We start from the raw sequence: 27904 nt of genomic DNA, 5'->3' as shown, positions 1-27904 counted from the left end.
TTCGTTATTTGAATCAATTCACATATAAATATCGCATATAAGAAAATGTACTGTAGGTACATATATATCCTACAAATCAACGAATAAACAGAAGTACCTAACGTACCTGAAGGTAATGCCTTGACAGAGAACTAATTGTTTCTTAGAAATTAGAGCTAATGTCTCTCCAAGGTTCTCTTGTGATTATTTTTCTTGTAACTTAAGCTAATACAGTGTTAAAACAAACTTCTCAGTATTAATTGGCACCTACAGACACTTATATCTTATAATTAAGATTTTATAATACAATTACATATTTTATCAACACGAATGAGCATTTAATGTAATGTTTTTACTTTTTAACACAATATAAAGTTATATTTCTTGTAAAAGTAACAAATCTTTGAAAATAATAGATAAAAATAATAAAATAATAGATAAAAATCAATCAAGTTTCCACTGCTAGCTAACACTTAAAAAAATACAGACGAATTGATAACCTCCTCCTTTTTGAAGTCGGATAGTAATTCAGGGGATAGTAATTTGGGGAGAGGAGGCTTTTAGCCCAGCAGTGGGAATTTACAGGCTGTTGTTGTTGTTGTTGTTGTATAGTAATTCAGACAAAAAAAGAACACAATATACAATATCAAATGTACTGACATACTATTTTAATTTTAATAAGTAATAAGTTATTCAAGTTAGTGGCACATCGACTATGTAAGCAATCGTTAATATCACATACCGTATGATATTAACGATTGATACGATGTCTGGGTGATAGTGATCACTTAACGTGGCCCAATTCCAGTGGCATAGTTTAAAAAGCTATATATCTCTAACTAACTTCAAAAAAGGAAGAGGTCCTAAATTCGACAGTATTTTTTATTGTGGACAGTATCTAAATTTTCACAATTTTCGTAAATGTATTTTAATACAATTAGATTTGCATGTTAGTACAAGAGATATTTTATTTTCTTTAGTCTAGCGCATTTTTAAAAGCTAGGTAGAATTTTGTATAAAAATATTTCGTACTTTACTTAATGTAGACTGTGAATTAATTATATAACCTCTTTTGAAATTTATATACCTTTATAATTAAACAGAATATTATTGAATAAACAAAATAATTAAACAATCGTGTTGAACTTGTAAATTGGTTCGTAGTTCCTGCTATTGTGTCTACATTCTGATTTATCAATCGAGACCACAAAATATTGTATCCAATTATTTTGTATTTGCGCGGCGCGAAATGAAAGCGGAAATAGAATAAACAATTGTTGGGGTAGAATCGCAAAGTAATATATAAGAAAAGCTATTTGGGACACAGCCTTGAACCTATTTTCTAGATTAGATATTATTAAAACTACATGCAATTGTTGACATAATAATGATACCTGGCAACATTATTTAATTTGTTAATTAGATAACGTTATGAATTATATTAACTTAAAGAGGCCACATTATTAGTGACAGTTACAATTTTTAATGTAAAGTAAATTAAAACTCTAAAATATTTTATAAGGTTGATATGTAGAACAACATAAACAAATCAAAATTAAAACTAAAGAACACTTTAATTATACTTAAAGTATTTTATTATAAAACAGAACAACCTAATTCATACTTTATTATCTTTAAATCGGCTTAAGCTAAACTTTATTACTTTACATGAAATAAATGTGCATTCTTTTCCGTAAGCTTTCACAAGGTCAGCCAGTATTGAAGTCGACATGTATTAGTTTTACCAGCGTTATACGGAAAAATGCTTGTATCCTCTTTTGTTCAACTTCATCTGTTATTTATAGGTCAAAACTTGCAACAGAATTCTAAACCACTTTCCACCAATTGTGCAAAAATTTTACACACGCTTTTATTACTGGCAAAGATAATAGTAGGTATTTTAATTTCATAAATTATGTATAAGTATAAAATATTTTGAGGTTGTTAAATTTATAGTTGTCTAATACAGATAGTGAAAAAATTTATGCAGTAAAAAGATTAGATACGTAAAATACATGCTTCGTGCATTAACCTGCTAATACGAATATAACTGATAATTTGGGTTCCTAACATAATCATATAACATAACAATGTATAAAATAAAAATAAAAAAGATAAATGTTAGACTAATAGATGCATCCTTTAATAAGGACCATGAAATCGAGGAATGATCATCATCAATCCAATAGATTGTGGATTGGAATCCACAATCCATTCGCAATTGAAATATGCGACAATTTAGATCCCGAAACAACATCACTGATTACGAATAATACCAATGAAAACAGGAAATTAACACGACCATATTACAAGACACAAACGAAACAGACAAAAAGAAAAAAAAATATTATATAAATATTATAATTGTCCAAAAAGTTGTAATGTATAAATAAAACCTTATTATTAGGACCTACTTATTGAACAATAAAAAAACGATCAAAATAAAAAGGAAAATGTTTATACAAATATCAATCAACCACAAGTTCGGAGATATCAGATCTAAAAAGAACCGGCAAAAGAAAATATCATATTTTTATTTTAAAATAGATGCTCTTAATAATGTTAAGTAACAACATCCTTTTCCACTTAACTTCATCGTGTTATTTCAACAAAACATTATTTTGAGTGATTCTTGTAGGTTCTCGGTATAAGAATGTTTTTTTTTATATTCAACTTTGTTATTGCGGCTAAAATGCTTTTAGTTTTGTATCATAAATTGATCTCTACTGGACAAAGACTGTCTCTCTTATTGAGGAGGACTTGCATCGGCTGCTTGCGTTTTGTTTGATAGTCGAAATAAATTTTACTAAAATTATGAAATTAGTGCATACATGTGTAGCTTCTACTTAAATATATTTATACTTATATATATTTAGGATTGTATAGATATAGCTGATTCTAAACTTTTCGATATTGTGTTTATACGATTGCTACATTTCATGATAATTGATAGCGGGTGATTGAAATGTATCGCTTGTAAGTTTATTTTGCACTTAAAATACTCGAATGATCCAGATAATTATATTTTATTTTTAGGCTAGCGGTTTTTTTTTATTTTTCGTATAACAAATTGATAAAAGTCGTTTAAATCAATTATTATCGTATAGTATTAGAATTCCTGTTAATAATTTACATTCAATATTTAATACTATTTTATTAATTATTTCTAGTGTAAACAGACCTGTAATAACATGATAATTAGTATTAAAATTATATTTTACATGAATATATATTATCTGTGTATTTATGTATCTGTCAACTTGAGTGACAGTGACACACATCGCAGAAACCGCGGGAAAATAAGAAAAAATTGGCTTGCGATGAAGACGGTACGTGTGCCCAGCGACCTGGTATTTAAATATAATATATATTTAATGTACCTTGTAAATCAATCTTACATGTAAACATTATATATATACTTGATATTTTTTGTAGAAATTACACAAACATAAACTAGTAATTCCTTGTACCGAACTACACAGAGTTAATAATTCTTTTGTGGGGCAATGTATAGGCTTTTACGCAAAACGTCGTCCGAGAAAACGTTCAAAACTTTTCTAGTCTTTGATTCTTTTCAGGATTGTATTGTTACTTTTGAAGTCGTTGATAAAATTTGACAATCAATAACAAAGGAATACTTCTATTTTAAATAAAGATATTTGAATATGTGGATTATAAACTTTTATACAAATTATGGCTTTTAAAATTTAGTTTAGACGTGGTTTTCAAATAATTAATTTGAGCTTTAGATTAACGAGCGTAGTATGGTTTAGTAAAATTAAATTTTGAGGTCGAAATAACTAACTTTATGTCACGTTTTAATTAAATTAAATTCATTTGATAGACGAATATTAAATTATCTTTTGTGTAATTTTACCATTTTTCATCAAATCATTAATTTTAATCAATCAATAAATTTAATTAAACTCAATTTAACAAAAAATATATAAAATAAGTTACGAGAATATTGGATGTTTATAAAATTATATCTAAGGCACTCTTAATTCTTTTTAATGTTATTTTTTCTTAATGAAAATAAGTGTATAAACATAGATTATTCAAGATACTCAACGATAAAATATTTAAACATACATTATAAAAAAAAATATGTTGACTAAAAATATTCTCTACATTTTTTTCATTTTTGTGATTACGTCACACAACAACCCAGGCAAAGGTTGTCAGTCACGAGGCTAAAAATGATGCAATATCCTGCCGTATTAATTAGTATTTTCATAATAGACTGAGTACTACAATGGTGAGCTTAATATAATGCTTTGGTAATTACAACAGCTATTCATATGTATACGACAAATCTGTATACATAATCATGCCTGTACATATACCACGGTAAGATTAGGGCTTTCTAAGGAAAAGTAACTTCTTAGTCTTTCATATATTCATATACTTATCCACCAAGGATGCAGTGGAAGATTTTCATCCGGCACATGAAAGGTTTCCTTACGATTAGTTCCTTTATGAACCATCGAGTACGTCATGGATTATGAACTCAAATTACTGTCACAAAAATTATTTAGTGCTTCGCCAGAATACACCAGGATTCCTCAGGTAAGATTCACAGGTTGTAGCCTGTATGACCTCGGCTCCAATATAATTTAACTAAAAATGAAGACTTAATAAGCCCCAATATAAAAAATAATAATAAAACGATAGTCCTAGAACTATAATAAGTCTTTTGAACTAGGTTACGAGTCCCAGGCCTTGACCCGTCGTAAGTCCAGCTAAAGCCTGCTTTATCACGAACCTTCTCAAACCTTTAAGTATTCAAAAATGCTCCACAATTGAATGCAACAAGTTCTTAGAACATTTCATTTGAAGCCGCACTTTTAATTCAAAGCTTTACTGTAACGAATAGCTTTGTACCAGAAGTTGATTAAGCCGATAAATAAAATGCAAACGCCATTTTATTTTGCATAATTACCAAAAAAATTGTTGCATTGCTACCGTAGTGATATATGTTATATTAAAATACTTATGTTACCAGCGTAAGCCTATATACACTATTTTTAATGATATTAATAGGCGGATGGACAAATTTTAAACCTGATGGTAAGTGTTCACCGCAGCTTAATATTATTATTAAGCAGTCCTAACATGCCAATGCGGGACTAAACTTAGGAGTCATGATGTTTGTTATGTCCCTTGTGCCTGTAGTTACACTGGCTCACTCAACTCGCCTTTCAAACCAGAACCAAACAACACTAATTATTGCTTCACGACTCAATTAATAATGATTGAGTGGTACCTACCAAGAAAGACTTAAGTACACAAAAGTCTATCATCAAGTACATATAAATACAGGAGACGATAACGGTACAAGAAGAATATAAATTAAATAAATTATCGTTAAACTGGTTTCCGTCCGCGGCTTCACCCGCATGTGAGGAGGATACATGTAAAGTAAGTTTTTGTTTGGTTATATAGTTTAGGTAGATATTTGTCTGTAATCCTGAAAACGTATTGTTCACTGTGGAAAATTAATAGCGTTATAGACAAACCAATAATTTCGTTTTCGCACTAATATTATTACAATAAGTGACGGACGAAAGTATAAGGACGTCTAAAGCTCAAGTACTAGGAACCTGCCCAAAATAAAGCGACAAAAGTAGGAATTGTTAATGGAATTACTTAATACCAATGATAAGTAGGTATTACTCGTATATTTGATAATACACCAGAGGGTTATGTGTGAGTAGGGTCTGTGCCGGAAGCCTTTACAATTATAAATACGTCTTATATATAAAGCATTAAGAGATATACGAGAATAGAGATTCATTGTGATAATAATATAAAAGATATCTACAATAGTTCAGTAGGAGCGTCTCGACATTGGACAAATACAATAGTTGTGTAATAGCATCGCAAAATGTAATTAATCCTGAAATGGGACGCGCCAGTTAATGGCATTATTCAAATATGCATGAATTGCATTACGGTAGATCTGTTTCAGCCTGAGAATATCCCACCTTTTGTGGAATGAATATACATAAAGCAGATACTATATTCCCAATTAACTTACCTAGAACGATTCTTTTAAAAGGCAAAGTAGCTAGGTTACATGCGCCGAAGGTATTTCGGAAGGGGTTATTTTATATAAATACACATATATATTTTGGGTTGTATCCATAGATTAAACTTAGAAGGGTTCGAATGGCTTTTGATATCTCACCAAAAGTCATTCGACCAAGTTTGTAAACTGAAAATTATTTGCAATGCTAGTAAATCAAATCAATGGACTTATTACGTAACTACAATCGGTAAGTAATATTGTTGCTCAAATAGCTGTTCCTCATTTTAAAGTAGAAAAGTAGCAGCCCGTAAATTTCCTACTGCTGGGTAAAGGCCTCCTCTCCTATTAAGGAGAGGGTTTGGAACATATTCGACTACGCTGTTCCAATGCGGGTTGATGGAATGCACATGTAGCAGAATTTCTATGAAATTAGACACATGCTGGTTTCTTTACGATGTTTTCCTTCACCGCCGAGCACGAGCGAATGAATGAATACGTATATATATATTCTAACCACTGGGCCATCTCTGCTCTACTGAGCCATCTCTGAACTATTGATTCATTTTAAAACATCTATTTTGATGTTCAAGTATTCATCGGCTTATGTCATCAATAGTATAAAAGATCTTCAGTCATTTCGAGGTACCTATCATATAAACGCGTTAATTTATGTTTACAGTTTGTTATTGCTTCCGATAGCATTGTGAAGAATTCATAAAAAGTTGTGAAATTATCTGTCTTGATCTCATGGTTTTGTTTAATTCTAGTATCTATTATATTGAACAATTCGCCAGAAGACTACGTTAAAGTTGGGTCTATGGCGACATATTCTGCAGTATCAATATATAGCGTTATGAGTAGTTTAATAAGATAATATTAATACGAAGAAACTAAAAACGAAGAATAAAATTTAATTAAAATATTAGGCGACGTTAGAACATTAGTTTCAAAACAACAAAGACAGTTTTAAGTCAATCGGCGGTACATTTATAAATCTTCCCTTGCGAGTGTATTGACAATGTATGAACGTATAATTGTGTATTTATATAAAGAGGCAGATAAGACCTTTCATTATTAAGTAGTTAGTTATTTATTTTAATTCATAATAGTGGGGCAGTTTAGCAGATCACCTCCACTGCCCATAAATTGACATAAAATCTTTTGTGTCTGTAAACTGGTCAGCTCACCACGCCAAACAACCATACTAAGTATTAATTTTTATTTCCAAAATAAGTTCTGAGTACCTAAACAGCCGGAATTACGGAAAGCTCTAACACCAATTATATTTTTTGGGTCATTTAGGTATACAGACAAAAAATAACATTAACAAAGTCACTAACGAAAAGGCTTACCTTAGCAATTTTATGCAACAGGGCGGTAGTCGAGCTGGTCTTGAAGAGGCCGAGAGCGCGGCGTCTGAGACCTTGACCGAGGCATGCTTCCACCGCGCCACAGAGTGCAGTCACCCCTCCACTTTCTTCGTGAACAAATTTACGCGTAACAGCCTGTCATGAAAATTTTCTAATTAACACCCTTTTAAGCCTCCTTAAACATAATCATACAATTGTTGAAAGTCATTCAACAAGGGAAATAATTGTTTCATTGTTCTCTAAATCCCCAATTGTTTTTGTAATAAGAATAAAGGTCTTACTCCATTTGTAAAAAGGTGCATGAATAGGTCTTGTTTAAATGAAATTCGATAAAAGTTCATCTTAAAAAGTGAGAAACGCTAAACGAAGCCATACTCATCTCACAATAAACTTAAGATCCAATTGAACAAATCAAATCAAACCGAATCAAAATGCTAACTTTACTACAGTAAAGTAATTCTTGTACTCGACTATAATTATTATATCTACTTTCCGAACAATGAGAGCTTTTAATTTAATTCAATACTGTAACATGACGATTTAAATGTATAGTTCGACAAAACTTAGATGTAGCATTGGCAAATTCAATAAAAGCGATTTATACAACCAATAGAAATAGCTTCCTATCGCGCCATTCGACACTATTCGTCGCTATAGATTCTCGCGTCTGTTCAACCCGAGAAAGCAAGTGCATGTTAATCGACGTGTCAAATTGACGAATATATTAGGTGACATGATATTACAAGTCATTACGTTTGGTTAAAGATCATATTCACATAAGAAATAAATATTGATAACTAGCTTTTGCCCGCGACTTCGTTCGCGTGGACTTCAGGTTCGTCCCGTCTAGTCTAGTAATCGCTTAAAATCGCTTCGTAAATAAGCCATTATTTCGTACAAAGTAAAGGATAAAAAATGGTTATTGTGGGTTATTCCTAAGAGATAAACATATACCATCACGGACTTTTTTGTAGACCTTTTTAAGTTGTACAATACTGTAGTACATTGTTTTGATCTATCTTGTAGGATTCAGTCAGCGTTTACAATGTAAGCGCCAAAAATGTGTTTTTTTACGACCTCACATTAGAAACCTCAAAAATTGTAGCCTATGTGTTATTCTGATGTATAAGCTATATTGTGGTAAAGTTTCATTCAAATCCATTCAGTAGTTTTTACGTGAAAGAGTAACAAACATCCATACATACAAACTTTCGCCTGTATAATAGTAGTAGGATAGTAGGATTTGGGATAGCGTACTTAATTCGGATGTGATCGGTTTTACGAATTTTGCCGATGCTACATTTAAGTTTTGTCGTAGTATACTTATTGGGCTTAATTGAATAAAGAACAACACATTTATATATTTATACTGGATTGGCAGTCGCCTTGTTTATTAAAATTACCTATTTTTATTGTTTCAAAATTACAACAGATAATATATCAATCGCTCAAAACAAGTTATTGTGAATATGTAGAGCGTTAGATTAATACCTGTGGCCTTGGGCGGTAAATTTTCACGAGGTGATAAATTAACAGGATGAGAAAAAATAAATTTTCGCGTCATCGTAAAAGCCTTCTTTATCTTTCAAAATAAATAATAATAAAAATATAACTAGAATAAAATTTCTGCCGCTCGTGTATCGAAATTTTATATATTTTATGCTAAATTTCGATAATGCGGCGATATTTATACAGTGCCCAGGGGCGGCGCTAACGTACAAACCGACAGTGAATACTTAAGTATAAAAATGTACATAAAGTAACAACAGCAGATCGTAATAGCATTTCATTGTTACTAGAGTAAATAGTACAGTCATTTTTGTATACTTAACATATAATATACAAGAGTATACTACGAAACCGAGTCGAGATGGCCCAGTGGTTAGAACGCGTGCATCTTAACCAATGATTGTGGATTCAAACTCAGGAAAGCACCGCTGATTCATGTGCTTAATTTGTCTTTATAATTCATCTCGTGCTCGGCGGTGAAGGAAAACATCGTGAGGAAACCGGCATGTGACAAATTTCATAGAAGTTATGCCACATGTGTATTCCACTAACCCGCATTGGAACAGCGTGGAGGAATATGTTCCAAACCTTCTCCTCAAAGGGAGAGGAGGCCTTTAGCCCAGCAGTGGGAATTTACAGGCTGTTGTTGTTGTTACTACGAAACCGCCAATAATAATTTATAATAAATTTAATTTTATGAAACTAGTTGTTGCCCGAGGCTTCGCTTGCAGTTTAGGGGTTGATTGTCATGTGTCAGGCAAAGAAAGTAGCCTACATCCTTCCTTGGAATCAAAATTGCTTCACACCAAGCTTTGTTGGTCAGGTTTGGTCGTGTAATGCACTGCGCGCAGTGGTAACTTTTGTCACGGTGACTGTTTCGTCACTCTTGTCGAGTCCGAGAATATGTACAGGTGCGGACACAAATGTCACGTCATAATGTGCGCGCACCTCCATACACATTCATGGACTCGACAAGAGTGACGAAACAGACACCGTGACAAAAGTTACCAGTGCGCGCTAGTTCTAAGAGCTTCAGACAGACACAGTTACTTTCACATTTATAATATTAGTATAGATTGTCGCGAAATAAAATAAACATCTTCATCTCATTCCATAGCTTTTAGTAGTAAATAAATATTACTAAAATGTATATCAATTATACGATTTTTTTTTTCACCCTTACCCTTGGGTGAGTGTGGGGATGAAAAAAAGAGAGGATACTCATCGGATTTGTTGCTTCTTATTTGTATATTACTCGATATACTCGCCGATTGGAAATTGATTGTAGTGCTTTATTTTTCTCTCTTCGAAATCGAACCTAACTCTACATAACCTCGTGAACTCATTACAATAAGATATCTTTTTTGAAAAGAGTTTTGTTATTGAAACGTTCACAATAACCATCAACTTACTTAATCCAACTTCTTAAATATTATTAATATTATTAATTTGGCTTACTAATATATTGGTGGAAGATAATTGATTACTTGATACTTTCGTATAAACATAATCGTCTTGGCATGACATTCATCAATGTCACGTACATAAATAATAACATTACATATGAAGTACCAAATATAAATAATCTTTAATAAAAAGGCATCTACCTCTTCCATCAACTGCTTAACTTCTTTCTTCACGGCGGCTATCAATCGATCCTTTTGTTCCGTGCTCGGGTCAGCCGACGTCGCCGGCATCTCCTCCGACCCACTTTCAACTGTACAAGAAAAATATATTAAATAAAACCAAATTAGTATACAATGGAACGAACAGATAATACCCCCGGGGAGTCTATTTCATTTACCGAGATAGAAAATATCCAATATGTTGCCTTAAGATTTTATCTATAATTCTGAATTTCATTAAACACAGACAACCGAACGATCGATAAAGGGCAAGGGTAGTATCGAATGTTGTGATTCTTCGGTTCTTAGGCGATAATAAAGTCTGTAAACGAATCTATTTTCAGAGAATTACATTAGTCAATGTAAAACATAAGTGTCACCGCTTACCACCTCTGTGTATATAGCCCATATCATATATAGCCCTATTTAAGTAGCAGTGTTGGGATATAGGCTTCCTAACGATGTTTTTTCACCGTGAAATTGATATGTGGAGAACGCAAGATTTTGAAGCCGGGGCCTTCTTTAATGATCAGCGTATTCCATCCACTAGGCGATATTCACTGCTTATAAAATGCAAAATATAAAACGCAAACTAAATCCCTCTCAATCTTTTAAAATGCAAGTTAAAAGCTCTTTGTAAGCCTCAAAGCATCGACTTCAAGGTAAGTACATGACGACATGATTATAAAAATGAAGTGCGCTTCTTCTTAGCGTTGAAATATGAAATTCTATTATCATAAATATAATACTTATTTGTAATAGCATGGATCAAAACCTAAAATTAGTCACAAATACAATATATTCTTCTTATATTCATTGAACATAATACCACACCTACACCTTCACTAATAGGAAAAACGGACGAATAATGACTAGCCTGGTACATATTTGATTCAAAAATTTCATTGATAATTCCAGATATTATAAACTGACGCTCTTTAAACTCATTGTCATTGTAACAACAATTCATTTGCCCTCAAAATAAATATACCTAATTCAATGAAGCTTGCAGATAACAGGGCGGAAAGATTATATTATGTTAGTACCTATGTTTGTTTACTAATCGAATATTATACTCTATAATTATTTTTTACTTTATTGTTTTTAAAAATGGGATAGACGATAGTTCGTCTTAATTAAGTTTTCCTAGTCAACTAAATAACGCATTGGGTTACTATAATATTAGTTATAAGTTTTTTTTTTTTGTAAATAAATAAATATTTTTTTTATTCTATACACTCTTTACTACATTCCTGATATCGTTATTTTACATACCCGGACATGTACGTAAAACATATAAACGTACATAACTATACGTAACTGACTTATCGCAGTTAGATTATAAAATCGAGTGTATAATTTGTACTAAACAAACGAATAAATAAATAATCTTCAGCCCTGCGTTGGTTCCTTTATAGCGATGGGATAAAATATGCATAACATCATCATTTAATAAGTATAATTTGTATAGTGACGATATATATTAAATGGAAGCTAGTATACACAATTACAAATATTGTTTGCAAAAAACGGATTTGAGGTTAATGATTAAAATAAAGACAAATAAATACAGAGTAACAAAAAACTACCAAATATGTAATATACTTTATAAATCAAATCATATCGAAATCGTTTTTTAAATGTAGAAGCATCAAAATTACGTAATGATTGGTAATAGCATTTTGGTATTTCTGTGGATCCTTATATAAAACTATGTTCATTGGCCTACAAAATGTCACGGGCTCTATGCGGACGGTACTTTAGCTAAATTTGTTACACAGTATGCAATGTACTTAAATAAATAATTCAATAGTCTCCTCTAAATAACATTTTCTACCTACACTTTGCAATTTGGACTAATGGTCTCAAATACATTACAATGGTTTTAGGAACCCGTACTCTGTTTTATTACATTGCTAGATCTAGCTATCATTCTGATCGTATTGTAATTATCTAAGTCTAATGATATAAAAAGATTATTTTAGCCCAAAAGTCGAGGCTGGTAATAAAATATTAAGGTACAGAACAGCTGCCCCTCCTGGTGCATCCCAGGCATGCCATGACCAAAGCAAGACAATGACCAACGAAAGATGCGACGGCAAAGTCATTAAATTAATTCCTGGTACATTTCATTCCGGTCTAAAGATTCCTCAGTGGCTGTTTTCAAGACCCTTGAGAAACGAGCAGAACATCTATAACATTTGATTCCTACCTATCTCAGGAGGTTCACTGGTTCCTACAAGACACCGGTCTTACCGCTTGCCTAGCCAATGAAGCAGAATCACTCATGGAGGATCGTATCGAATTACTGGACTTGAGGATCTCCGTCACAAAAACAAAACCATGGTCCTCGTTAGGGCCTTCTCGAAGGGCGTATATCACCGTCGCAAGATTTTCTGTACGCATGTTGGAGCGGTATTTTGTACAGCTCAGCCCAAGGATATCAATGCCGCTGCGGTTCCGCGCCGCCTCCTGCCTACCCAACGTGGAAAAGCCTGGAAAATTGTGGTGACGAGTACAGTACACCTATTTCAGTCGACTTTCTTACCGTCCGCAACAGTGCTCTACTTGAGAAAACGCAGATAATAGCGATGACAGCGATACAATGCTACCGCACAGTGTCGTAGCCATCCATCTATCATACCGCTACATCACTACATATGAGGTATCAACACTGAGAACTCCAGGCGGTGGAGATTGCGGACGTGTACTTCCGGGTGCAGACGCAAACAAGCTGTAACCATCCAGGGTTAATGGAGATGCAAAGAGTCATAGCTCTGGCCTAGCAAACTTTGATTCATAGGTGAGTATATCGGTAACCGCTTAAAACCGATGAGTCCCACATAACCGCCAAAAGATTTTTCCGCCGCAAGAACACTGCAGAATCCTTGTGATGGTTTCTGATGCCACTAGAAAACACTTGGGCAGCCCCTTGAGACACCTTTTAAAGGATTTCCTAAATAATGCAAAACATATACTTTGTTTCTTGGATATCTTCAGGAACTGAAAGTAAATTAAACTTTTATTCATTCTTAATTAAGTATTTGCATCGTCTGTTATAATAAATAACTTGTATAATATATCATTGCACCAGCATTTGATGACGGACTTAATCGCATTCAACGATTATACCATTACCTATCTACAAACTTATAATAAGGAGTGAAATGAAATGTGAAATTAATTGCTTCAATAGAGTGCTCGCTTCAACAAATAAGATTCAAGGTCCGTTAGAAAACAAATTTATTTTTCTAAGCCATGTTAAACCGAACTTGGATACCGGGATACTAAGATTAATGGCTTAGTACGCGTCAGCTGCTCTCGGTCTAACGAAAATCTTAAAGGATACCGAATCCTTAAAGATATTAATCACGTCCTTTACCCATATATCATTTGTATTAAAACATGCGAAAGCTATTATATTACAGATATATATGACCAAGCATTTTCGTATAAATAATAATTAATCATATTTCCCAACGCCATCTTCTATTCATCGTTATTTACTCTTAAATGTGTCAGAAGGATACTCTTATGTTACAAAATATAAATATGTTTTGACTAAAGATGTATGTAGTATAGCTATCGTAGTTCAGCAATTTACCGTTGCTATGACTTAATTATTTATATAATTAGTGAAAACCTGTGAAACAAACAGCAGCTTTACACATATTTGTGTATGTAAACGTACGAATACCCGTATACACAAATGCATGAAACTTTATCATCGAACATAAAACACTTTTAAACGTCACATGGTCGTACTCGCCCACAGCCGCTGTTATCATTATGTCAAAGCGATGTTATACTCCAACAATTAGAATGCCCTACAAAACGTGGCCTTACTCTATTACCATAATATTTACATTACAATAAAAATGGTATGTGTGCCAATTTATACATTATTTATTTTTTTTGTTTTTAAATTTAACATATACGTACCTTTATTTTGAGCGGCCATTGTCGTTAAAAGCCGACCGACTGTAGCGCATTATTTACGCGAAGAACCACACATATCTCACTTATCTCGATTTTATTATTCAGAACCGTACAGAACGTGTTTACAATCTCACTGATGGTTGAAAATGGCTTGTTTAGTGGAAAAATCGATGTCGCGCCGCGCGCAGTCGGCTGCTAGCGGTACGTAAGTGAATAGGTCCTGAAACAGCGAACATAACTATCGTATGATACTCTACCTACTCTGAAATTCGGGCACGTACCGAACAAAAAATATTTGATTGGCTAGATTGTGAAGCGTGTTGTTTAAAATACTAAACCAATTCTATACATATGCAATTTATATAAATATAATCCTATCCTATACACCCTTTCAATTTTTTTTATGACTGTCAGCGGGTCTCATGTATGTGCCGAATTTCAGCACCATCAGGTCCAAGGTAAATGTAAAACGAATAATAAAAACAAATACACTTTGATAAAAAACTTATTTCGTCATATTAATTTAATTTAAATGAGCATGTGTTTATACTTCGAGGGCTTCATAATAATTGCCGTTAAGGGAAAATTCCTTTTTTTTAGTTTTTTGCTAGTATACAATTAAATCTATGTACCATTTTAGTATAATTTTAGTTCTAAAAAAACATATATATTATTAGTCTATCAAAATAAATACGTATAAAGATAACATAGATATAGAATGCATTGAATAGGTGTAACTAAGTAACAATCACCATTAAAATGTTTAATTTAGATGAGATTTATAAATACTACGCTAAATTTGAGAACTACAAATGCGTTTATAAATAAAATGAAACATTAAACTTGAATTATTATTTGAAAACAATGGAAGTACTTATAACATACTACTTCAAAACCGCGGCTACACACGCGTTTAAGGAATGGGTCGTCAACTGTTAAAAATAAAAATTGCTTGTCCTTCCTTGGTTGATTCATACCGTTTTTTTTTTAAATCAGCTTAGTGGTTAAGCGGTTAAGGAGCAGCGGACAGACAGAGATATTTTCGCATTTATAATATATATTTATATATTATATCTATAGTCCGATAATTATATCGAACTACAGATTTAGTCTTACTAAAATGATTGTATTCAGTATTATTTTATATTCTAATAAGTATCTATACACTTTTTTGTGTTTTAATAAAACAAATATTATATGATTTATACTCCTATTGTGAATATACCTATGTTTTTCGTATATAATTACGAGATCTTTCCAATTGTAATCTTCCCAATCAGGCGTAATTAATGTATTTTAAAAATGTAAGACCTGTCCAAACTTAAAAGTCACTCCTACACATATTTTATTTATAATGAAATTTGTTTTATCGTTTATCGATAATCTTATTTCTCTTTTAACCTATAGATATATTATGAAGCCCTAAACACGAAACATGCACTACACCTACTTAAACTTAGTAATTATTTCAGATTTCAGTACAATGAAATTATATTAATATTGTTTATATACACATACTGTGTCCTTTTTTTCTTTCACATATAATTCGTGGTTATTGTTTAATTTATAAATATATAGATCGAAATTGATGGCTCGAGTTACGTTCATAACTGTGGTTTGTCCGCAACGAGAGTAAGCCCTGTTTTTTTATATATCCTACATCCTTCTACCTTCATATTTTACATTAAATTCATAGTTATTATTTTTTACTACTCTTAGTTATTACTCTTTTTTGTTTATTTAAGAAGTTAATTGTTTAATATTTTTAATATTCGGTTGTACCTACAATTGGTATAAATATCAAAATATAAAACTAAATTGCACTTTTTGAATACGAACATGAACGATAATGAAACTAATTTTGACAATTTCTTTTTATACATAAATGCTGATAGTGTAACAATAATAAATACCTTGTTTTTATATAATTAAGAAAGTACAAGAAAATTTACATACTTTTTCTATAACATCTTTAAAATTCCCGGTAAAAACATTATAAAATGATGTATATAAAATAAACATGTCAACTTTGATTATAACAATAAGTTTTAATCAAAGTTGACATGTTTATTTCAATTTTTACTGTCACTAAAAGAAATATTTCACTCAAAAATATTGTCTGCTTCTTCGGTCTTTATACTTTTGTCTCAAAAATATGGACAATATATAGCTCAATTTTATCAACCAGTATCGTCTTATTCAACTCTGTAATTAGTTGGCTCTTATACGATATTAAAAATTAATTCACAAATTATTTGAAACTATACCATTACCAGAACTTATCAATAATTCAATTACTATTAAAATTGGTCCACCTTAGAACCCTATTTATTAGTAAGTAAATATAACTTAGGGAAATTGATCTAATTTACTAAAGAATTGGCTGTCTGGCTTAACACCTTTACCCTTTCAAACACAAAAGAATGACACAATGTGTCAGTGTCATGATTTTCAGAAAAGTCAAAAAATATTTAGTAAATGGTAAACAGACAAAGTACCTTTAAATAAACTGTAAAGAATAAAGTTTGTTAAAGTAACAAAACATGAAGGAGACAAAAATGTGTACACATTTATCAGGTGGTCGATTGAACGTCGCAATACTGCAAGAAACGATGAGAAAAGAATTATTAAATCTCCTTCAAATGTGCGAAGGAAAAAAAGTAAGTAAATTAAATTTATGTTCATTAGACTAAATTAAAAATAAATCTAACTGGTAATTATTTCAGGTAATAATTTGGGATGAATGGCTTGCTGGTCCAGTTGGTCTGGTAGCTCAATATTCACTATTGAAAGAACATGAAGTAGCTGACATGTTTCCCCTTAGACCAGGCAGTCTGCCTACAATATCAGTCAATCACATCATATTTATCGCTCGGCCTAAGCTTGTACTAATGGATCTTGTTGCAGATTACATTCTTTCTTTAAGGTTTGTAACATATCTAATAAAAAAAATATATAAACACTGTATTGGTATTCATCTTGATTAATGATCAGATTCAGTTCAAAGGGAGTGCTCTGTGAAGTGAATCTAGAAATAGAAGGGCTGACACCACAAATAGTTAATTAATAAATAAACAACTTTTAATTATTACTATAAAAATGAGATATTGCTGGATTAATATTTACAGCTGTTTTCATTAAGAACTACACGTGATTCAACACCAGTAGAAAATTAAGATAAAAAAAGATTGCATGAGAATCCATGTATCGAAACCCAATGTTGATGAACACAAGAAATACACGTGAAAAATATTTTGTTACCAACTTTTTATTCTAATTAATAGTTTTTTTATGTCATTTTTAGAAAAAATAACTAATTCATCACAAGTAACAAATGAAACATGATTAATATTCATTAAGCAGGTAGCATACCAGTGATAACACTAATAAATAATACACTGTTTTTGCACTTAAATGCAATATTCATATTTTCTAATAATGTTTCTCTTCAACATGATAATTGTAAATAAAACTATCTTGCTAGCAAATTTAGAATCCACAACATCCAGTTGAAAATTCACATTAACTATACCATAATGATATTTGTATTACTTAGGTCAAAGCAAAGTTCACGAGTTGAATTTCATCTCTTCTTTGTGCCACGAAAGAGTGAACTCTGTGAAAAACATCTGAAAAACCGAAGTGTATTAGCCAATCTTTCGCTCCAGGAATTCAAGTGCGATATATTTCCTTTCGACAGTGATGTTATGTCATTGGAACTACAAAATGATTTCAGGTAAGGTAATCATAGTAATCTGCTATTTTATTGTATATATCTATATTAATATTGTAGCTAAGTAACTCTATCTGTCAGTCTATCTGTTGCTATTTCATGGACAAACCAACCAAAGCCCAATTTCATTAAATTTGGAATGAAGTAACACCTGACAACCTAAATACAAGTACAAACTATATTCTATAATTAAAATAAATATATAGATATGTAGGATATATGAAATAATATATGAAATGTAGGCACATAATATCTTAACTATTCTTATTGTCATATTATGTTGTCATATTTACTTGTGACATTTTGATTTTAGAGAAAATTATTTGGAAGGAGATCCCACATGCTTATATAATGCAGCGCAAGCACTCCGCACTATACAGCATTTGTATGGTATAATTCCTAGAGTTTACGGAAAGGGGCAGGCTGCTAAACAAGTATGGATCCTTTTTTTAGTTTCATAAAATAGATTTTACACCATCAATGTGCCACTAACCATTTAAATTCAGATGTTGTGCCCCTCCAACTTTTGTATAAAACCTTAACTATTTCTTATATCACCATTGGACTGCATACCTTCGTAACTAACATACTATGTCCCTTAAGCCTGTAATTCTTTACTAATTACTTACTCACACTTCAAACAAAAAAAAAAGGATTATTTTATTTAAAAAAAAAAATTGTCTATTATAGGTGTGGGACCTCCTTTGTCGCCTGAACAAAGAGGAGCAAGGCACAAGTCCGCGGGGCGTCTCCACGTCTTGTATCGACCAGCTCCTGCTCTTAGACCGTGCTATAGACTTCACTAGCATTATGTCTACTCAACTCAACTATGAGGGATTGATTGGTAAGTTTGCCATTAGTGTATCCGATATTTGCAAACCCCTCTCACGGGGCCCCTTTCGATAGGGGCCCCAGATCAAATTAAAATCTGCATATTGTTGAAATTTGCAAAAATTTGAAACATTCTGAATTACTGATGGTAATAAATTAGTAACTATGTATTTCAAGAAAGCATTATTTATTCGCAAATTGAAGAACAATGAAAGTTACTTTGTCTATTAAAAAAAAAAAAAAAGTTACTTTGTCTATTCTCACAAAATAGTGTTCTATCAAAGTCATAGGGGCCCCAGTATTCTAATATGGCCAGGCCCTCCAATAGATTAAAGACGACCCTGGATATTTGCATAAATTTTCGTCTTAAATTTGTTGAACTTTTTTTTTCAAAAAATTGCTGCTGCTCTTATTATTTTAAGGACGATTTTTGTATACTTATTATAGATGAGCTATACGGTATAAAGAGCACAACAGCAACATTCCCGGGTCACAAGTTCGTGAGCCCGGACGACGCGAGTCCCGAGGTGACCGCGCGTGAGAGGAAACGCATAATACTTAACTCCGGCGAGGAACTGTTTACAGAACTAAGGGACTGTAACTTTACCGCGGTAAGTGTCTGTCTTAGCTTATATTACCTTTAAGAAATGCTTTGATTGATTGATTTGATTTTTCTCTTAGTAATTGCCACACAAAACATAAAAAGTTACATATTTTTACAAAAGGAGCCAGCTCAGTTCCCTTTACCTTGTAAAATAAACAAAAAAAAAAAAAAAAAATTAAGCCAAAAATATCAAAAAAATTGGAATTTTTGCATTGATTAAAAGTTATTAGTAACTAAACGTAATAATTGTCTATGGAATTTAACTAATTGTATAATATATATTTCACAATATTCCAGAGAATAGCGTTGCTAACGGTACTTATTAGTTCGTTCCATAAGTTTCTATTCTACGAATTTTGATATTTTAATTTTCTCCAATTTTAGGTCGGTGCGGCGTTATCAAAGAAAGCTCGCGTTATCAAGACACAACTGGACGAGAGACACAATGATAAATCTGTGCAGGAAATAAAACAGTTCGTGTCGCGTTTGCCGCAAATGTTGGCCAATAAACAGTCATTGGCCGTGCATACTGCGATTGCAGAATATATTAAAGAGGTAATAAAAAATATTTATTCTGGAGTGGCAAATTTTTCTTAATATAATATTGTGTTTATTGTAAGTGAAATATTTATGAGGTTAATAAATCGATGAAGGTATAGTACGACACAAGTTAGATGTAGCATTGGAAAATGCAATGGAATGAAAATAAAACCGATTACTGCCGATTTACACAACCAATAGAAATAGCTCTATCGCGCCGTTCAACGCTATTCGTCGCTATAGATTCACGCGTCAGAGAAAACAAGTGCATGTAAATCGACGTGTCAAATTGACGAATATAATAGGTCATATGATATTACAAGTTATTACGTTTGTACAAAAATCATATTCGCATGAGAAATAAATATTGATAATTTGGGATCGCAGACTCAATTCGGATGTGATCGGTTTTACGAATTTTGCCGATGCGACAACTAAGTTGTGTCGTACTATACATTATAGTGAATAATAAATGTAATGTAATTACCAAAACAAGTCAAATAAATTTCTTTGTTTGCTCTACCTCAACAATACACTAGCTCTCTTGTTTGAATCGAGACTTCAGCCCTATTACAATCTAGACGCGATTTCTACTGGATAAAAACTTTATTTATACTTTCGGTTTGACGTATGTAACCAGCCCACTGACAAATTCAGCTTCTTTATTCTATAAGAGTATATTTTCCGTAACTTGCTAAATGACCTTGGCCCAATGAGCCAGGCGTTGGTTAATTTATAAATATTATTTTACAGACTACAGATTCATTTGAATTTCACGATACAATACAATGTGAAGAGGATTTCTTAAACTGCATTGATAATGAAAAAGTATGCCCGTTTATAGAAGATCTCATTGCGCAAAAGGCACCTCTAACTAAGGTAAAACATTATATGTTTTATAAATTATTAGAAATTTATAAAGGAATTTTAAATAACTTACAAATATACTGTACAAAAACTTTCTGTAGTCCATAGTAAATACTATTACGACAATCAGATAAAGTTCATTGTAACGTCAGAAAAACAATGGCTTAAATTTGATAAAAATAAATAATAAATTTATATCTTAATATTTATAGCAATAAAAATATAAAATTTATCGTTTTTGTAAGAAAGCACATAATGAAAATAATTACCTAATTTTTTTTTTGTTTAGAAACTACAATAGCAAATTTTATTGCTACACTCAAAGCTTTATTTCAAATGATAGACCGACTTGCTTTTGCAATTCAAAAATTCCTCAAGCACGATTCGTTTCTTAAATTCATTTCAAATCATATAAGATAAACTAACTGAAAGATAAACAACTTCTATGTCGCTGCTAACAGTACTCACAGACGTCAATTAATATCATGTGGTACTCCAACACAAAAAGTCCAATCTTAAGTGCAAATGAAACGAATCATACATCCTAACAAAATATAGCAAAAACTAAATAATGCTTTCTTATTTTAATTTGAATATAATGAAGATGGCCCAGTGGTTAGAACACGCGCATCTTAATTTCACCATCACCCGCAGATTGCGGGTTCAAACCCAGGCAAGCAACGCTGATTCATGTGCTTAATTTGTGTTTATAATTCATCTCGTGCTCAGCTGTGAAGGAAAACATCGTGAGGAAACCTGCATGTGACAAATTTCATATAAATTCTGCCACATGTGTATTCCACCAACCCGCATTGGAACAGCGTGGTGGAATATGTTCCAAACCTTCTCCTCAAAGGGAGAGGAGGCCTTTAGCCCAGCAGTGGGAATTTATAGGCTGTTGTTGTTGAATATGTGAAATACATTCTAGGTACTTCGATTAATCTGTCTCCAGTGTGTGACTGGATCAGGTTTGAAACCAAAGGTATTAGAATATTACAAACGAGAACTCGTTCAAGTGTATGGACTTAATACTTGGCTGACCATCTGCAATCTGGAGAAGTGTGGTCTGCTGAAACCTCAGACAGGGACCCGACAGTATGCTGTATTAAGAAAGGTTAGTTTTCCTTGTCCTCATTAGTAAATAAATTTTAATGCTGAATCTTTTATGCTATGTGATGCGTTATCTACGTGGCAGAATTTAATCCGACACAGATTCCTTCATGATGCTTCCATTTACATAGTTTTGGGAGTCGAGATGGCCCAGTGGGAGTCGAGATGGCCCAGTGGTTAGAACACGTGCATCTTAACCGATGATTGCGGGTTAAAATCCAGGCAAGCAGTGCTGTTTCATGTGCTTAATTTGTGTTTATAATTCATCTCGTGCTCAGCGGTGAAGGAAAACATCGTAAGGAAACCTGCATGTGACAAATTTCATAGAAATTCTGCCACATGTGTATTCCACCAACCCGCATTGAAACAGCGTGGTGGAATGTGTTCCAAACCTTCTCCTCAAAGGGAGAGGAGGCCTTTAACCCGGCAGTGGGAATTTACAGGCTGTTGTTGTTGTTGCCGCACAAAAAGATATAAATTATTCACACTAAGCATGTACAATGATGTTATGGATTATTCCGAGATCACGCAAGGGATGCAAAACATCCGAACCTTGGAAAGATGAGGTGCCCCAGGGCTTTTTGAGATCAATGCAATAAGAAATAATTGTTGCTCTAAATTATGCCATATAAATAAATATTGGACAACATCAAATACATTATTCTGATCCCAATTTAAGTAACTAAACCACTTGTGTTATGGAAAATCAGAAGTAACTACGGTACCACAAATGCCCAGACGCATGACAACATTGAAAACTTTTTCTACATCGGCCGGAATCGAACCCGGGACCTCGGGAGTGGCGTATCCATGAAAACCGATACACAATACTCGACCACGCACTCCAGTGCTTGTTGTGATTAAGACGTTTCTCTACGAGTCTTTCCTAACGGTTTTGATACAATTTTTTTAAATTTTTAGTTCTTTGAAATGTAATTGTTTGCAACCTTATAACACAGTAATCATTTATTATTCTTTCCAGACTTTACATCTCACCGTAGATGAATCGGATCTAGATGCAAAGGAGAAGAGTTATCTCTCGAGCAAATATATACCTTTGACTGTACGCCTTAGTGAGCACATTGCAAAAAATAAGGGGTGGACAGGTAATCATTATTATGTTTTTGTAATATACTATTATTGGTTTCATCCTGGAGTCAAGTCAGGCAAGCACCGCTGATTCATGTGCCTAATTTGTCTTTATAATTCATCTCGTGCTCGGCGGTGAAGGAAAACATCGTGAGGAAACCTGCATGTGACAAATTTCATAGAAATTCTGCCACGTGTGTATTCCACCAACCCGCATTGGAACAGTGTGGTGGAATATTTTTCAAACCTTCGCCTCTAAGGGAGAGGAGGAATTTAGCCCAGCAGTGGGAATTTACAGGCTGTTGTTGTTGTTGTCGGTTTCATCCTCGTACAATGTAAGAATTGTACTATAAAATACTGTTTTAAATCTTACCCGTAGAGATGAGGGCGTTCAAAGTCTAATTGTGTTATAATTTAATCCTATTCATAAGCTCTGGGTGCTGTTTTAATTTACATACAATACAGCAACATTGAACTCAACTAGTTTTTTTTTTTGTAATATTATGCCTGAATAGCAGAACCTGCTACTTTACTCGCACGAAATTTTTAAATCATTATCTTCCAACGCTCGTTTTACCCTCTCAAGATTCGTTAAGCTGGGTAGTGGATGCCTACGCACACATGAACAAAATTCGGACTGACGTCGGTGTACACATATAAAATATACTAAAACTAAAATGTTAAAAAATAAAACAGTAAACTGTATTATTTTTTTTTACAACGATAATTGTATTATAAATAACTCGTTACTGATTAAATGTTATCAGAAATATAACAACTGGTATTACAAAACATTCCAATTATTCTTTTGATGTTATGACTCATGTAATCGAATAAATGATGACGTTATGTTATCCTCATTATGTAAATTTACTAATTAACCTATTTAACATTGTAGTGTAAATTTTTTTTAGGTATAGCAGATGTATTGGGTTCACTTCCCGGTCCAATGCTAGATGAACTACAGAGTCTGCAACCACGTATGATCCGGCGCAACTCCATATCGAGTGAAAATTCATCATCTATAGAAAACCCGAAAGTTATCCTAGTCTTTTTTATTGGCGGGTGCACATACCATGAGATATCCGCATTGAGGACCATCAGCCAACAAGAAGACTCTAATGTTGAATTTGTAGTGCTTACAACTAAATTGATTAATGGCAACACTTTTATTGAAACTTTAATGGAAGCTGAATAATCTGTGTCTGTTCACTTGTAATTTTTTTATTTAAGAATATATTATAAAAAAGTAATAAATTATTATTTTATAGTCGTTCATGTAACTACTACAACTAAGACAAAAATAAATACATTAATGAAAAAGTATTTTGCATTTTAATTTTTATAACATAAGTTGACTAATTAAAACGATAAGATTAATTTATCTATGTTATATAGATAAATAGATAAAAACAAAACCATTGTGAACCATGAGTTTGGTTTATTAAAATTTCATATTATTTAACTTGCATATAATATAAATTTTAATTTGATCGGTTTAAATAAACTTACAAATATCTTGCATGCTTACTTATCTATATATTACATTATTAAAGCTTCAGCGTAATAAAAATAATTTTCACACACCAACGGTAATTGGACTTGACTGTTCTCATAAATATTCATTGCTTGTGTACTTTGTGATGTTCTTTGGTGGTGCTATATTGACACCAAACTTTTTTGCTAAATCTAATAATTTCTCATTTTCATAACCAACCTCTTTTTTGTAGTTTTTCAACATGAGTGGCATTACTGTATCCAATAAAAACCTAAAATTCTTCTGAGCGTAGCTCGTGTCATTACTCAAAGAACACATGAGGCGTGAATTAAATATAGCATATATACATTCATCGACAACATCCATCATATCCTTTGTAACAATTTTTAGGCCAATATTTTGTATAGTTAGAATTGACTGTGCAAACCAGATGGTACTACTTGATAAGTCCACCCACGTTTCATTTATAACATACCTAGCTAAGGACAAGCCCAGATTTTCCATTTGTAACACAAATTTATTGACTCCTGCTTTTGTATGCATATTAACCGGCGTCCACTTGTCCTCTATTACCTTAGTCTTCATTGAATCCACAATTTTTTCCTTATGTTCTCTCATTGTTTTTATTATCGGCATTCTTAAACAGCTATTCATCTGAAATCTTAAATCTAAACCAAACTCACAAAACAGATTACATTGCTCCCTCAAACTTTGTGCACACTCTAAGACTGACTCTAAAGCACACTGTGGTGTAAACACTTGTTTAATAATTTGACTCATTAGAATTCTAAGTTGCATACTAGCCCACACTATAAAAGCACTTAATTTATTTTTAGGGAATAATGAAATAAATTCTGTTAAGGCATCACTCAGTGAACAGAAGAACACTTCTCCCACTTGTTTCACGTAGCTATGGATAGAGCCCTCGAGCTGTACCGACTTAACATGAGCTTTGACTGTGTGACTACATATGTCTAGAAACAGTTCACAAGCTTGACTAGTCATGTTAAACTTATTGAGTATTAAAACTGGGTGACGTGAAGAACGCAAACCCCCTCTTGGACTCCAGTTATGAGTGACATCTAGTTCTTTAAGTAAAATTTCAGTCAAAGCTTTCTGTTTCTGCTCAATCTTTTTTAAAATATCATCCCTCTGGGGATGGTTTATAAATTCTTCTGTACTTAAAGTCTTTTGAGCAGACAACATCAAGTCATAAGTTTTTTGAAAATGTCTCTCCACAATCAAAACATCTAACTCCTCAGTGACATCAGCTAGCCAATCGGGAAGGGGTGTGACTTGTGGAGAGGGTATCTCTTCCACAGAAATACTAGGTGATTCTAGAGACTCATGTTTAACCTTCTCTTGTGAATCCTTTTTCTTTTGTTTTGAATTTTCTTTCTCAATGTGCATTTTTTTTGCTATGTCAAATTGATCGAGCCAGTCTTTTTTTATTGCTAAACTGTTACATTGAAACACTCTAGTGTCAGGAAAAGCTAGAACTTTAAATGCTTGCCTCACAGTACCTAAATCACGCACATTGACTACAGCTAGGGTACTAATAGGGTAACAGGTTTGAAATTTGTATCTCATTGGCCCACGTCTATTTGAAATCCAAGAGGTTAACATAAGGCAGTCATTGAACAAATAAACATGCATTCTTTGTAAAGCAGTGTTCTCTTCAGCATCAATCTCTAAGAGGTCACCCTCGTGCAACAAATGTCTTTCTGGAACATCCAGTAAATTAATGCAACTTTCAACCTTCTCAGATATCAAAATTAGCTTATTCTTTCGTTCTTCTTCAGCTCGTTCGGCTTCTAAGTCATGATTATCGAGTGACTCTCGCGATAACGTATTTTCATTGCCTAAAATCGAAGCTTGAGATAATGTTGTAAGAACAATTCGTTGGTCACTTAACAAATGCGAGAGTTTGTACATTTCAGTTTCTAAGTGGGATATCTCCGTGGCAGTCTCGATGAATTGCATATAGTTTTCGTAAACATTTTTCTTCAGGGCACTTGCGGTTTCTTCAGCTAAATTTTTGATTTTCTCCTTTTGCTGGGCTAGCTCCTCCCCTCCGACACATGACTTTGCCAACTCTTTTACGTATCTTTCGGGTACAAATTCTGGTACCGCGAACTTTTCCATGTTAACATCTGACATGGTTTCGCATATATATTTACAATATCGATAAATATTTTATAATAAAAAAAAAACACTGTATCTCACATCATTCGATAATCGAACGACAGGACGTATCAATCATCAAATCAACCCATCAAACGTCAAATTACGTTTCGTAACTGCAAATATCTTTTGCGTCAGTTGTCACAAAGCCTAATGTCACATAGCGTTTTATTTTACACGAGTTATTAAAATTTTTGCTGTACTACGTTTGATCTACCAACTTACAAAAATGACGCAATCCGAAACATATGGTCTAATTAAATATATAAATATAATATATTTTTTACTCCGCATCAGCTCGATTAAGAATTTTTCTTCTATTACTGCCGCTATACACATCGTGACCAAAATTCTAAATTTACAGTCTAATTATTTCAGTCACACTGAAAAACAGTGGCTTAGGTGTAATTTATTTCTAACAAAACATTTATAATTACAAATGTCAATGTCGTCTACAATAACTTATTTATTTTTAGCCTTTTGGACTAAGACTTTTAATGAGGATTGACTCAAGGCTTCTCAATGCTTAACGAACAGTACAGAGACAAGTTTCACGACGATATGACTTCCTTTATAGTACACATAATGTAGGGTACTACTGTTCTGTTCACAATACCGTTAGTCTATAATAGGCTAAAATCTTTTCAAGCGTTACTTTAAGTGTGGTCAATAGGTAGGTCACATTAGTGAAGTACTAAATACATTAAAAGGCAATTCAGTAAAATTAATAAACTGACATGTCCAACGAAAATGAATTATTAAATTAATGACTATAAAAAAACTTTAATTTAAATGTCCTAAAAAGTATGTAATATAACTAATATATTAAATTTAAGTTGTATACCTGTGTTATAAAAGCTTGTAGCGTTAATACATAATACTGTTATGTATTTTTATAAAAATTCACAGGAATATTCTCATTAATTTTTCCAAACTCTTTAAACTAACTCTTTACTCTAGTTTAAAGTGTTCCTCTTTCAATGAGGACCTATTTT

The 27904-nt window shown here is 32.6% G+C and overlaps 3 protein-coding genes across 3 annotated transcripts in view; 1 reads left to right on the top strand and 2 right to left on the bottom strand.

Annotated features, from left to right (window-relative positions):
• The window catches only part of LOC124533208 (small G protein signaling modulator 2-like), a 57391-nt gene extending 42714 nt beyond the window's left edge, over nt 1-14677 (bottom strand). Inside the window, exons 1-3 of the mRNA XM_047108396.1 lie at nt 14457-14677; nt 10497-10606; nt 7363-7515 (exon numbers count right to left, since the gene is read on the bottom strand). Coding sequence (XP_046964352.1) covers nt 7363-7515; nt 10497-10606; nt 14457-14475 — 282 coding nt within the window. The 5' untranslated portion in view covers nt 14476-14677. The remainder of the gene's footprint in view (nt 1-7362; nt 7516-10496; nt 10607-14456) is intronic.
• A 2223-nt stretch (nt 14678-16900) lies between these two features.
• Nucleotides 16901-24553, top strand: LOC124532764 (vacuolar protein sorting-associated protein 33A). The gene is made up of 11 exons (XM_047107825.1): nt 16901-17113; nt 17180-17379; nt 18010-18189; nt 18500-18620; nt 18877-19030; nt 19465-19628; nt 20006-20176; nt 20915-21040; nt 21957-22142; nt 23121-23244; nt 24142-24553. The coding sequence occupies exons 1-11, from the start codon at nt 16997-16999 to the stop codon at nt 24423-24425; spliced, it is 1827 nt and encodes a 608-aa protein (XP_046963781.1). The 5' UTR covers nt 16901-16996; the 3' UTR covers nt 24426-24553.
• On the bottom strand, nt 24337-27016 carry LOC124532763 (exocyst complex component 8). The gene has a single exon (XM_047107824.1). It carries the CDS (start codon nt 26883-26885, stop codon nt 24840-24842), a length of 2046 nt encoding a protein of 681 aa, XP_046963780.1. The 5' UTR covers nt 26886-27016; the 3' UTR covers nt 24337-24839.
• Nucleotides 27017-27904: the final 888 nt, after the last annotated feature.

Source organism: Vanessa cardui, chromosome 10 (assembly GCF_905220365.1).
Source record: "Vanessa cardui chromosome 10, ilVanCard2.1, whole genome shotgun sequence".
NCBI classification, from domain to species: Eukaryota; Metazoa; Arthropoda; class Insecta; order Lepidoptera; family Nymphalidae; genus Vanessa; species Vanessa cardui.
Note: the sequence above shows the minus strand (reverse complement) of the source record. Positions and strands in the feature narration are given on the sequence as shown.